The sequence below is a fragment of the Salmo salar genome, chromosome 06, assembly GCF_965601325.2.
Source record: "Salmo salar chromosome 06, fSalSal1, whole genome shotgun sequence".
NCBI lineage: Eukaryota > Metazoa > Chordata > Actinopteri > Salmoniformes > Salmonidae > Salmo > Salmo salar.
This window is the reverse complement of record NC_138296.1, coordinates 34,884,449-34,899,213: the sequence shown is the minus strand read 5'-3', so window position 1 is coordinate 34,899,213 and position 14,765 is coordinate 34,884,449. Positions and strand designations below refer to the sequence as shown.

At 42.3% G+C, this 14,765-nt stretch overlaps 1 protein-coding gene across 5 annotated transcripts in view; it reads right to left on the bottom strand.

Annotated features, from left to right (window-relative positions):
- Positions 1–14,765, bottom strand: part of caskin2b (CASK interacting protein 2b) — a 95,077-nt gene that overhangs the window by 73,618 nt on the left and 6,694 nt on the right. For all 5 annotated transcript variants that reach the window (XM_045720291.2, XM_045720292.2, XM_045720293.2 and 2 more), the window contains exon 2: positions 7,285–7,822. In XM_045720291.2, coding sequence (XP_045576247.2) covers positions 7,285–7,378 — 94 coding nt within the window. In that variant the 5' untranslated portion in view covers positions 7,379–7,822. The remainder of the gene's footprint in view (positions 1–7,284; positions 7,823–14,765) is intronic.

Genomic DNA, 14,765 nt, shown 5'->3' with positions numbered 1-14,765 from the left:
AACCTAAAACTTCTTACCTGGGAATATTGAAGACTCATGTTAAAAGGAACCACCAGCTTTCATATGTTCCCATGTTCTGAGCAAGGCACTTAAACGTTATCTTTCTTACATGGCACATATTGCACTTTTACTTTCTTCTCCAACACTTTGTTTTTGCATTATTTAAACCAAATTGGACATGTTTCATTATTTATTTGAGGCTACATTGATTTTATTGATGTATTATATTAAATTCAAATAAGTGTTCATTCAGTATTGTTGTAATTGTCATTATTACAAATAAATAAGAAAAATCGGGCAATTAATCGGCATCGGCTTTTTTTGGTCCTCCAATAATCAGTATCGGTATTGAAAAATTCATAAATCGGTCAACCTCTACTAGAGACTATCTCTCTCATCATTACTCAATGCCTAGGTTTACTTCAAATGTACTCACATCCTACCTTACCTTTGTCTGTACACTATGCCTTGAATCTATGCTATCGTGCCCAGAAACCTGCTCCTTTTACTCTCTGTTCCGAACGTGCTAGATGGCCAGTTCGTATAGCCTTTAGCCGTACCCTTATCCTACTTCTCCTCTGTTGCTCTGGTGATGTGGAGGTTAATCCAGGTCCTGCAGTGCCTAGCTCCACTCCCACTCCCCAGGTGCTCTCATTTGTTGACTTCTGTAACCGTAAAAACCTTGGTTTCATACATGTTAACATTAGAAGCGACTTACAGTAGTGAATGCATACATTTCAATTCATTTCATACCTTTTATTTATTTTTATTTTTTTCGTACTGGCCCCCCGTGGGAATCAAACCCACAACCCTGGTGTTGCAAACACCATTGCAAACACAATGCTCTACCAACTGAGCCACAGGGAGGCCCAAGTTTACTCACCTAAGTTTATTTTATTCACTGCATTAGCACACTCTGCCAACCCGGATGTCTTAGCCGTGTCTGAATCCTGGCTTAGGAAAACCACCAAAAACCCTGAAATCTCCATCGCCAACTATAACATTTTCCGCCAAGATAGAACTGCCAAAGGGGGCAGTGTTGCAATCTACTGCAAAGATAGTAATACAGAACTCTGCAGGCTATCCAAGTCTGTACCCAAACAATTCGAGCTTCTACTTCTAAAAATGCACCTTTCCAGAAACAAGTCTCTCACTGTTGCCGGTTGCTATAGACCTCCCTCTGCTCCCAGCTGTGCCCTCGATACCATTTTTTAATTGATTGCCCCCCATCTATCTTCTGAGCTCGTGCTACTAGGTGACCTAAACTGGGACATGCTTAACACCCCGGCCATTCTACAGTCTAAGTTTGATGCCCTCAATCTCACACAAATGATCAATGAACCTACCAGGTACAACTCCAAATCTGTAAACACGGGCACCCTCATAGATGTCATCCTAACTAACTCGCCCTCCAAATACACCTCTGCTGTTTTCAATCAAGATCTCAGCGATCACTGCCTCATTGCCTGCATCCGTAATGGGTCTGCGACCAAACGACCACCCCTCATCACTGTCAAACGCTCCCTAAAACACTTCTGCAAACATGCCTTTCTAATCGACCTGGCTGGGGTATCCTGGAATGACATTGACCTCATCCCGTCAGTAGATGATGCCTGGCTATTCTTTAAAAGTGCCTTCCTCACCATCTTAAATAAGCATGCCCCACTCCAAAAAATGTAGAACTAGGAATAGATATAGTCCTTGGTTCACTCCAGACTTGTCTGCCCTTGACAAGCACAAAAACATCCTGTGGCGTTCTGCATTAGCATCGAATAGCCCCCGTGATATGCAACTTTTCAGGGAAGTTAGGAACAAATATACACAGCCAGTTAGAAAAGCTAAGGCTAGCTTTTTCAAACAGAAATTTGCATCCTGTAGTACTAACTCAAAAAAGTTCTGAGACACTGTAAAGTCCATGGAGAATAACAGCACCTCCTCCCAGCTGCCCACTGCTCTGAGGCTAGGAAACACTGTTACCACCGATAAATCCACTATAATTGAGAATTTCAATAAGCATTTCTCTACGGCTGGCCATGCTTTCCACCTGGCTACCCCTACCCCGGTCAACTGCCCGGCACCCTCCACAGCAACCCGCCAAAGCCCCCACCATTTCTCCTTCACCCAAATCCAGATAGCTGATGTTCTGAAAGAGCTGCAAAATCTGGACCCCTTCAAATCAGCCGGGCTAGACAATCTGGACCCTCTCTTTCTAAAATTATCTGCCGAAATTGTTGCAACCCCTATTACTAGCCTGTTCAACCTCTTTCGTATCGTCTGAGATTCCCAAAGATTGGAAAGCTGCCGCGGTCACCCCCCTCTTCAAAGGGGGTGACACTCTAGACCCAAACTGCTACAGGCCTATATCTATCCTACCTTGTCTTTCTAAGGTCTTCGAAAGCCAAGTTAAACAGATTACCGACCATTTAGAATCCCACCGTACCTTCTCCGCTATGCAATTTGGTTTCAGAGCTGGTTATGGGTGCACCTCGGCCACGCTCAAGGTCCTAAACGACATCATAACCACCATCGATGAGAGACATTACTGTGCAGCCGTATTCATCGACCTGGCCAAGGCTTTCGACTCTGTCAATCACCACATTCTTATTGGCAGACTCGACAGCCTTCATTTCTCAAATGATTGCCTCGCCTGGTTTACCAACTACTTCTCTGATAGAGTTCAGTGTGTCAAATCGGAGGGCCTGTTGTCCGGACCTCTGGCAGTCTCTATGGGTGTGCCACAGGGTTCAATTCTCGGGCCAACTCTCTTCTCTGTATACATCAATGATGTTGCTCTTGCTGCTGGTGATTCTCTGATCCACCTCTATGCAGACGACACCATTCTGTATACTTCTGGCCCCTCTTTGGACACTGTGTTAACTAATCTCCAGACGAGCTTCACTGCCATACAACTGGTTCATCCTTGGGAGCAATTTCCAAATGCCTGAAGGTACCACGTTCATCTGTACAAACAATTGTACGCAAGTATAAATACCATGGAACCACGCAGCCGTCATACCGTTCAGGAAGGAGACGCGCTCTGTCTCCTAAAGATTAACGTACTTTGGTGTGAAAAGTGCAAATCAATCCCAGAACAACAGCAAAGGACCTTGTGAAGATGCTGGAGGAAACAGGTACAAAAGTAACTCTATCCAGTAAAACGAGTCCTATATTGACAAAACCTGAAAGGCCGCTCAGCAAGGAAGAAGCCACTGCTCCAAAACCGCCATAAAAAAGCCAGACTACGGCTTGCAACTGATAAAAGATACAATCTTCGGCAAAATCATTCAAGGAGATTCCTGCAAAAATATTATTTGAAGATGAAGTTCAGTTAATCTTTCAGCCGATGTATAACACTTGTATATTTTATGAATGTTTATTATGTGTATTCCTGTTTTTTGAATTTGGCGCTCTGCAATTTTACCGGATGATGGCCAGGTGGGACGCTAGCGTCCCACATACCCTAGAGAGGTTAAACAATTTAAAGGCAATGCTACCAAATACTAATTGAGTGTATGCAAACTTCTGACCCACTGGGAATGTGATGAAAGAAATAAAAGCTGAAATAAATAAGTCTCTCTACTATTATTCTGACATTTCACATTCTTAAAATAAAAGTGGTGATCCTAACTGACCTAAGACAGGGAATTTTTCCTTTGATTAAATGTCAGGAATTGTGAAAAACTGAGTTTAAATCTATTTGGCTAAGGTGTATGTAAATTTCCGACTTCAACTGTATGTGAAAACAGTGCGTTTCTATGATCTGTGGTAAAAAAAGATAATTAGAAATTTAATAAAAACATGATTCTCTGTCACATTGCTCCCCACGTCACCGCAAATCTAACAAAAAATGTTTAACTAGGCAAGTCAGTTAAGAACAAATTCTTATTTACAATGACGGCCTCAGTGTTTGAAAATCACAGTTTTTAAAATGTTTAAACTTTGATGTCATTGTGTAGAACTTTATATAGGTTTCTACAAAATTTAGAAATCAAATCAGTCACATGCGCTGAATACAACCAGTGTAGACTTTATCGTGATATGCTTACTTACAACCCCTTTCCCAACAATGCAGAACTAAAAAGTAAGACAAATTAGCAAAAAAAATTACAAGGAAATAGTAACACAAAATAACGATAACAAACCTATATACAAGGAGTACCGGTATCAAGTCAATGAGTGCAGTTACTGTGGATAGTCAGATTAATAGTTTGATTAAAACGTTTACATGCTTTGCAAGTAGAACGATTTCCTAATAATCCTGTTTACGTGGACACTTCTGAAATCAGGCTACCCGATGACACTGATAAATGCAGAAAATCGGCAATCAAAATAAACGTCCTACCACGGCGAACATGTTATTTTGGTAAGCATATTTGATAAAGTTTGTATGTGAAAACTACTTCTAAGACACATACATTGTTGTTCCGAACACACTTAATTCGTGTTAATAAAGGAGGCTCGCTCGGCTGGTGCTAGCACATGGGCAGATCAAATACACTGCTGGAAAGCCGATTAAGGTGTTTACATGTCCTAATAATTTGAAAGATTGCTCAGAAAACCAGGTGTTTTAATCGGTGTATGCTTACTTAGATTTTGACCTTACGTCGATTAAGTTGAGCAGAGTAAGGTGTTTACATGACTATTGCATAATCTAAAATAATCCGTTTAATATCTAATTATTAGTGTGCATGTAAACATACTCAATTGTGCAGAGGTACGAGGTAGTTGAGGTAATATTAACATGTAGGTAGGGGTAAAAGTGACTAGGCAATCAGAATAGATAATAAACAGAGTAGCAGAAGCGTATGTGAAGAGTACGAAAGTGTGTCTATGCGTGAGTGTGTTTGGCATCAATATGCATGTGTGTTTTGTGTGTGAGCGTATGTAGTCGAATGTAGTTTGTATGTGTGTTGGAGTGTCAGTGTAGTATGTGTGAGTAGACTCCAGTGAGTGAGCCGGTGCTAGAGAGTCAGTGCAAACAAAAAAGGGGTCAATGCAAATAGTCAGGGTAGCCATTTGACTAACAGTCTTATGGCTTGGGGTTACAAAGCTGTTCAGGAGCCTTTTGGTCCCAGACTTGGTGCTCCGGTGTCACTTGCCGTGCGGTAGCCGAAAGAACAGTCAATGACTTAGACGGCTGGAGTCTGACCATTTTTACGGCCTTCCTCTAACATTGCCTGGTATAGAGGTCCTGGATGGCAGGGAGCTCGGCCCCAGTGATGTACTGGTCCATATGCACTACCCTCTGTAGCGTCTTACGGTCAGGTGCCAAGCAGTTGCCATACCAAGCATGATGCAGCCAGTCAAGATGCTCTCAATGGTGCAGCTGTATGTTGACACTGGTATTGTGCAGGATATAATGAAAATGAGGTTGAAAAGTGGGAGTTGCCCTTTAATATGAACGCTTGACAGGGTTTACAACCCCATGGCAGACAAAGAGACCTTTATAGTGTAGTTACACCTTATGTCCAACATTCTTACAATATAATAGTCTGCTGAATTTGATAAACACAGGAAAAACACAGGGTACGCTGAGACCACTTAACTATGACAACCTCCCCATCCCTCATATCCCATCATCTCTCCCCTCTGGGTCAGAGCAATTCATGTTTGTTTAGAGCCAAAAGAGGGTCCAGAATAGCACAGAGGGTGATAGGTTATCACAATGATAAAGCAGCCCAACCTCCTGGCCTGGGGCTCTCAGTTCTCTCAGTCACTGGGCTGTGTGGTGTCATGTTGAACTCAATGTCGGACACTATCTCGACAGTGATTGAGCAGAGAGCAGCAACTAAATACAACGTCTTGCACCTTGTGCCATTGTGGTTGCGGAAAAACAGCCTCTAAACAGCAGCCCAGCACTGTCATTTTTGTAATTACATAGGCCTCTGAGAACACGACAACACTCATAGTCAGAGAAAAAGTCCTCCTGGGTGTGTGAGTAATGGTCTTTGTGTTTGTAAACTATGCCAGTAGGTGAATTTAGTGATTGGAAGAGCAGAAGGATAAAGGTGCAGTAAACTGCAGTTGATAGACCATTGTAGTTGGCAACAACAGCTTTTGAGAGCAGAAAGATCAGAGGACTTGATAGCACAAGAAGCAACTGAGTTCCCCCTCCCCTCAGAACTTTGAGGCATTTGTGATGGGGGTCTGCAAGTGGGAACGCACCCATCCCATCCACAAACCCTCATACAGCAGATAGCAACTTTGGGGATAGAAAGTATCCCTCTCAAGGGAGACGATATAGATGGCTGTAAGCTTATGGTCCAGTGAATTAAAACCCGGGGAGAATGTGGATAGGCTTTCAGTTTCCCGAGAGCGAGAGTTCATTAGTGCGCCATCATCATAAGGGCTGGATTGGAGCTGGCCTGGCTAATCCAAAGGGATAGATTTCCCCAAAGCTTTAGCTGAGGCTCAGCGTCTTCTGTAGTTAAGTTCCTGAAGCTTGATCTCAGAGTAGAGAGTTGAGAGCACTCACCTCCTCTCAGCACAGCTCCCCTGAACAAACACACTCAATCACTGAACATAAGGATCACTCTACATTCAATAGGTTTAGCTCCAACACTCCACTTTGTAAAAGGTAGGCTATCTTTCACATAATCCAATAACAGAGTTTATCACTTTTTCATGAGAAAGAATATACACATAACTGTGTGGGGCAGCAGGTAGCCTAGCAGTTAAGAGCGATGGGCCGGCAACCGAAAGGCCGCTGGTTGGAATCCCCAAGCCAACTAGGTGAAAAATCTGACGAGCAAAGCACTTACCCCGATTTGCTCCTGTATGTCGGTCTGCATAAGAGCATCTGCTAAATGACTGAAATGTTATTTGTTGAAATATTGAGTCAACCAGCAGACCTAGAAAACTGGTTGATGAGTCAGTTCGATAGCAAACACAGGCTTATGCATCATGTCTGAACAACTGAGAACTGTCGATTTCCGCTGGCTCGACTAGCCTACTCCTGTTAGAGAATCACTGGCGTAGACGTTTAGCAGGATCTATTGATTTGGGAGACGTTTAGTAGTTATGACAGGTGTGGCATCAGCAGCAGCAGACAGAACTAAGCAAACTGCTTGTTTAAGCATGTTACCGATTGCCTTACTGCCTCCAGAGGAAGAGATTTCTGACTGTGCGCACATCTAATTGTCTTACTTAGGCGCCATCTGCCAATAATCCCAAAGCTTGGGCAAATAAACATAACGGAGATGTATTGCACAGCACACTCCCTCAGCCTTTCAGCAACCTAAAACAAACCTGGCTATGAGATTTAAGGGTAACTTGAGGACTCACTGTTTCGGCTGGCTTTGAGCTTGGCCAGTAGTTTCTGAGTGGAGGGCAGGTCTCCGCTCTTGACGGCCTGCAGTAGGTCCTGCTCCTTCCCCATGACTGTCCAAGGTGTGTAAGCGCTTCACTGGTGTCCGTCCAGAGTCCAGGCAGCGGCTTCCTCACAGCGCCATGCTAAGGCACAGCCGCATCAACCTACCTCAGAGTTACTGTCCTCACAGAAACACACACAGCTGACAGGTGAGGGAATGTGAAGCAGTAGAGTGGAGGACACTCACAGCCTCAAATCAGCTGTCTCAACTCCCAGTCCGGTTACGGATGCCAAGTCAAGGGAGGCCTGAGAGACGGAAAATCTCTTTTGCTGCTTAAATTTCCTGTTCAACGTTCATTCGGTCTTTATTTGATAAATATTTTATTGTACAGAGTGTGTCAGGGGTTGGCGTTGTGTGGAGCTACCATTTATGTGCTTGAGGGCCCCGGTGGGTGCTATGGTCAGAGCACAGAGAAGGCTGGAATGGAGCCGCATGAACCAGCAGGCCAGAACCTGAGAACAGAGAAAACGAGAATAACAGTTAGGTTAATAAGCTATATCAATAGTCCAGACTCAATACTGGACAAGCCACACACCCATGCAAGTCTTTCAATGCCCATATGGCTATAGAAGACATGGAGGCTAAACCAAAGCAAGGCCGTCAACCCCAAGGAACCCCAAGGAAGCGTGTAACCGCAAGGAAGCGCCAACCCAAAGAACAGCAACAGGGTTTTTACCATGCATCAACAAAATTCCACCCCAATGCTATGGGCTTATTCATTTGGAAATTAATCAAAATATTAAACTGTGAAGAAAAAACTATTTGCCACAAAGTCCAGGGTGCCTAGGATCTCTTATTCATTTTTAACCTGGCTTGCCCTTACATGAAAAATCAGTGGAGTGCCCTTTATCTCTCAGGAAACTGAAACAGTGAGGGAGGGAGTAATATCCTGAAAAACTCAAAGAATCTCCCCACAAAATGAACATCTCACTCACATACATAAATACACATCGTTGTCACTTCAATTCATAGTGAGCACTAAATATCTGAGATTAAATTAAGCAGCCTACGCTATCCATCCCCCTCAACAACAACAAGGCTGGTAAACAGTGCAATTTATGAGAAAACAAATGTGGTTTAATGACTGCAGTGCATACCAGGACTTTATGGACAAATGGTTCATGAGAGAGCAACTTGCCCATAGAAGATGATGGACATTTTTTTTTTGCCTTTTCAGCAAGTGAGCTGGTGTTATTTACAGTTTTCCTTGAGGCTCTGAGATAAGGTTTTCAATGCTTGACCATGTATCAAATGCAATTTGAATAGGAGGCTACTTAAACTCTTCCAGCCCAATGGCCAAGAACAGTTGAGAGAAATGAGAGCAAGAAGTAGCCTAGTTTAGGAGTGTTTGTTGCTTTTAAACACTTGACCTATATTTGTTTCACTTAAGATGGGAGCAGAATTAGATAGAACTTGTGCATGAAAGTACAATAACGCAAACTGTGATGTGTTCACGATCACACTGAACGGGCAGTGTAAGGAAAGGAGACAATGAATATGATGAGTCTATCTCTCCAGCTCAGTTAGCTACAGTACCATTCATTTCCCCGTTAGACAGCTCAGCAAGCGTTATAATGTCAAAATAAGTTTGTTATTCACCAAATACGGAGTTTCGCTGAGAAACTATTGTAATTTACTCCCGTCACGCCCTGTATGTACCTCCAAAAAAGTGAAACTGCAAAAAATATATTGTCTGGAAAGAATGTATTGTTTTTGACCAAGCGCGCATGCACCAAATCCACCTCTTCAGCACCTCCAATAAAATCACTCATTACTAATGGTGTGCAACTGCAGCCTGCAATTTGGGGCGTTTCTGCATGTGGGCATTCCTGCAAGCACACTTTGCAAGCACACGGTGTCGCCACCGCTTCCTGCCTGCTGTGTACCGGAGTCCTCCTTGCTAGCTAGCGGGAGGGACACCAGTGTACTTCGCTCTCGCCTACCCTCACTGTTGTTTCTAAACACCTACCAGGGTGTTTACAAACACTACAGGAACAAGATCATCCACACGCATTGATCACATTTGTACTAATACTGTTGAACTTTGTTCTAAAGCTTTATCTGTACCCATTGGATGCATATTCAGGAAAGCTAAAGTTCCAAAAGATGGGCCTAAAATAGTTTATAAGATCTCATACAAAAGATTTTGCTGTGAATTATGTGGATGATGTTAAAAAAATATATTTGTTTGTCTGATGTTATTAATAAGGAGCATCCAGATGCTCCTGCACTTGATTAATTTATGATAAAAATGTTTGCTAAACATACACATGTTAAGAAACTGACTGTTAGAACTGTTAAGGCTCCATGGATTGATGAGGAATTGAAAAACTGTATGGTTGAAAGAGATTGGGGAAAAGGACTGGCTATAAATCTGGCTGTATATCTGACTGACTGGCTGACTTACGGCAAATTGAGAAATTGTGACTAAACTTAAAAATAAAAAACTATTCAGAAGCCAAGATCAATGACAAAGAATGATGGAAGAAAACCTGAGTACTTGAAATTAAATTATGGGAAGACAGACAAATTAAACTCCATCTTTCGTTGAATAAGATGACTTATTCATCACAAAACCATTTGATGTTGCCAATTATTTTAATGATCACTTCATTGGAAAAGTGGGCAAACTTAGGCAGTAAATGCCAACAATGAACAGTGAGCAATCGTATTCAAGCATAAAAAAAACGAATAATGAAAGAAAAGCATTGTAAGTTTGAATTTTGTAAAGTTAGTGTGGGAGAGGTGGGAAAATAATTGTTATCAATCGTTATCAATCAATGACAAACCTCCTGGCTAGAGGTCGACCAATTAAATCGGCATGGCCGATTAATTAGGGCCGATTTCCAGTTTTCATAACAATCGGTAGTCAGCCTTTTTGGACACCGATTATTATATTGCAATCCACAAGGAAACTGCGTGGAAGGCTGACCACCTGTTACACACGTGCAGCGTCAAAAGGACCTTGTGGCTGCAAGGAGCCAAAGTAAGTTGCTAGCTGGCATTAAACTTAGCTTATAAAAAAACTAAAAACAATCTTCACATAATCACTAGTAACTACACATGGTTGATGATATTACTAGATTAACTAGCTTGTCCTGCGTTGCATATAATCAATGCGGTGCCTGTTAATTTATCCTTGAATCACAGCTTACTTCAACTTCACCAAACGGGTGATGATTTAACAAAAGCACATCGCCGAAAAAAGCACAATTGTTGCGCAAATGTACCTAAAGATGAACATCAATGCCTTTCTTCAGGGTTTATGCAACAGTTTGGGCCGCCTGGCTCGTTGCGAACTGTGTGAATACAATTTCTTCCTAACAAAGACTGTAATTAATTGGCCAGAACTTTACATAATTATGACATAACATTGAAGGTTGTGCAATGTAACAGCAATATTTAGACTTAGGGTTGGCACCCAGTTGATAAAATACGGAACGGTTCCGTATTTCACTGAAAGAATAAATGTTTTGTTTTCGAAAAAAATGATTGTTTCCCGATTTGACCACATTAATGACTAAAGGCTCGTATTTGTGTGTTTATTATATTATAATTAAGTCTATGATTTGATATTTGATAGAGCAGTCTGACTGAGCGGTGGTAGGCAGCAGCAGGCTCGTAAGCATTCATTCAAACAGCACTTTCCTGCGTTTGCCAGCAGCTCTTAGCAATGCTTGAAGCACAGTGCTGTTTATGACTTCAAGCCTATCAACTCCCGAGATTAGGCTGGCAATACTAAAGTGCCTAATAGAACATCCAATAGTCAAAGGTATATGAAATAGAGGTCGACCGACTATGATTTTTCAATGCCGATACCGATTATTGGAGGACCAAAAAAAAGCCGATAACGATTAAATCGGCCAATTAATATTTGACATTTAATCCTAGTAAAAAGTCCCTGTTTTAACTCAGTTAGGATCACCACTTTATTTTAAGAATGTGAAATGTCAGAATAATAGTTGAGAAAATGATTTATTTCAGCTTTTACTTCTTTCATCACATTCCCAGTGGGTCAGAAGTTAACATACACTCAATTAGTATTTGGTAGCATTGCCTTTAAATTGTTTAACTTGGGTCAAATATTTCAGGGAGCCTTCCATAATAAGTTGGGTGAATTTTGGCCCATTCCTCCTGACAGAGCTGGTGTAACTGAGTCAGGTTTGTAGGCCTCCTTGCTCGCACACGCTTTTTCAGTTCTGCCCACAAATGTTCTATAGGATTGAGGTCAGGGCTTTGTGATGACCACTCCAAAACCTTGACTTTGTTGTCCTTAAGCCATTTTGCCACAACTTTGGAAGTTTGCTTGGGGTCATTGTCTTCATTGTCCATTTGGAAGACCCATTTGTGACCAAGCTTTAACTTCCTGACTAATGTCTTGAGATGTTGCTTCAATATATCCACCAATTTTCCTCCCTCATGATGCCATCTACTTTGTGAAGTGCACCAGTCCCTCCTGCAGCAAAGCACCCCCACAACATGATGCTGCCACCCCCGTGCTTCACGGTTGGGATGGTGTTCTTCAGCCTGCAAGCCTCCCCATATTTTTCCTCCAAACATAATGATGGTCATTATGGCCAAACAGTTCTAGTTTTGTTTCATCAGACTAGTGGACATTTCTCCAAAAAGTACGATCTTTGTCCCCATGTGCAGTCGCAAACTGTAGTCTGGCATTTTAATGGCGGTTTTGGAGCAGTGGCTTCTTCCTTGCTGAGCGGACTTTCAGGTTATGTCGATATAGGACTCGTTTTACTGTGGCTATAGATACTTTTGTACCTGTTTCCTCCAGCATCTTCACAAGGTCCTTTGCTGTTGTTCTGGGATTGATTTGCACTTTTCGCACCAAAGTACGTTCATCTCTAGTTCTTCCTGAGCGGTATGACGGCTGCGTGGTCCCATGGTGTTTGTACTTGCATACTATTGTTTGTACTGATGAACGTGGTGCCTTCAGGCGTTTGGAAATTGCTCCCAAGGATGAACCAGACTTGTGGAGGTCCACAATTTTTTTCTGAGGTCCTGGCTGATTTCCTTTGATTTTTCCATGACGTCAAGCAAAGAGGCACTGAGTTTGAAGGTAGGCCTTGAAATACATCCACAGGTACACCTCCAATTGACTCAAATGATGTCAATTAGCCTATCAGAAGCTTCTAAAGCCATGACATAATTTTCTGGAATTTTCCAAGCTGTTTAAAGACACAGTCAACTTAGTGTATGTAAACTTCTGACCCACTGGAATTGTGATACAGTGAATTAAAAGTGAAATAATCTGTCTGTAAACAATTGTTGGAAAAATTACTTGTGTCATGCACAAAGTAGATGTCCTAACCGACTTGCCAAAACTATAGTTTATTAATATGGCTTGGGGGCAGTATTTCGACATCTGGATGAGAAGGGTGCCCAAAGTAAACTGCCTGTTTCTCAGGCCCAGAAGCTAGGATATGCATATAATTGGTAGATTTGCATAGAAAACACTCTAAAGTTTCCAAAACTGTTAAAATAATGTCTGTGAGTATAACAGAACTGATATGGTAGGCAAAAACCTGAGGAAAATCCATCCAGGAAGTGGGATATTTTTATGTGGGTATTTTCAATTGAATGCCTATAGAGTATCTAATGGGTTAGGACCCAGATTGTAGTTCCTATGGCTTCCACTAGATGTCAACAGTCTTTAGACATTGTTTCAGGCTTGTTTTCTGAAAAATGAAGAAGAATGAGACCTTTCTGTCAGTGGACTGTAGAATCATGCAGTGCTGGTTTGCGCACGTGACCGAGTGCGCGCCCTTCGTTGTTTTTCCTTTCTATTGAATACGCTATTGTCCAGTTGAAATAATTTCGATTATTTAGACAATTGACCATCTGAGGATTAATTATAAACATCGTTTGACATGTTTCGACGAACTTTACCGGTAGTATTAGGATGTATTCGTCTGCATGTTGTGACCGCCTTTGAGCCAGTGGATTACTGAACAAAACGCGCCGACAAAACAGAGTTTTTGGGATATAAAGAGGGACTTTATCGAACAAAACAAACATTTATTGTGTAGCTGGGACTCTCGTGACTGCAACCATATGAAGATCTTCAAAGGTAAGTGATTAATTTTATCGCTATTTCTGACTTTTGTAATTCCTTTACTTGGTTGTAAAATGTTTGTATGCTTTTGTAAGCGGGGCGCTGTCCTCAGATAATTGCATGGTATGCTTTCGCCGTAAAGTCTTTTTGAAATCTGACAAAGCGGCTGGATTCATCTTTAAGCCGATGTATAACACTTGTATTTTTGTGAATGTTTATTATGACTATTTCTGGATTTTGAATTTGGCGCTCTGCAATTTCACCGGATGTTGTCGAGGTGGGTCGCTAGCGGAAGCCTGCGCCAGAAAGGTTAACAAGAAATTTGTGGAGTGGTTGAAAAATGAGTTTTACTGACCAAAGGAACTTAAACGTTAGCTTTTTTACATGGCACAGTGCACTTTTACTTTCTTCTCCAACACTGTGTTTTTGCATTATTTAAACCAAATTGAACATGTTTCATTATTTATTTGAGACTAAATGTATTTTATTTATGTATTATATTAAGTTAAAATAAGTGTTCATTCAGTATTGTTGTAATTGTCATTATTACAAATATATATAAATAAATTGGCCGATTAATCGGTAGCGGGCTTTTCGGTCCTCCAATAATCGGCATTGAAAAATCATAATCGGTCGACCTCTAGTGTGGTGTAGCGCATGGCAGTTCTCTAGGCCCTGAACACTTTTCTATTTTTTACCTATGACCTGCCACTGGCATTAAGGGGATCCTAATAAATGCCAAATGCCAAATACCAACAGATCTGCTCGACAGGCGGGGGAGGAGGACACTGTCTAGTACCGGTCGCCGCCGACCTCCCGCTGGCACAGCAGGCGGGAGGCTGGAGTGACACTGTGATAGTTAACTAGCTAGCTAATCAGCGACACCGTGTGCTATCTTGCTAGTTAGCACACAGTGTCGCCCCCGACTTCTGTGCACTGGAGAAAACCTTGCTTGACAAGCGGGGGCAAAGGACACTGTCTACCAATCGTCCCCAACTCCCGCTAGCACAGCAGGTGGGAAGCGACACCATGGACTAGCTAGCTTGATAGTTAGCTCGCTAACTAGCAAGCACATGGTGTCGTTAACTATCACGCTAGCTAGTCCATGGTGTCGCCTCCCGCCTGCTGGGCTAGCAGGAGGTGGGGACGATTGGTAGACAGTGTCCTTTTTTTTAAGCTAACTAGCAAGTACGTGGTGTCGCTAGCACACAGTGTCGCTCCCGCTTGCTGTGTACTGGTTCTTAGGACTAGCTGGTTAAGCTAGTACACAGTGTCCTTCACTCCCGCCTGCCGAACACCTGCCCTCGCTGTCGGCAGGGGCGAAG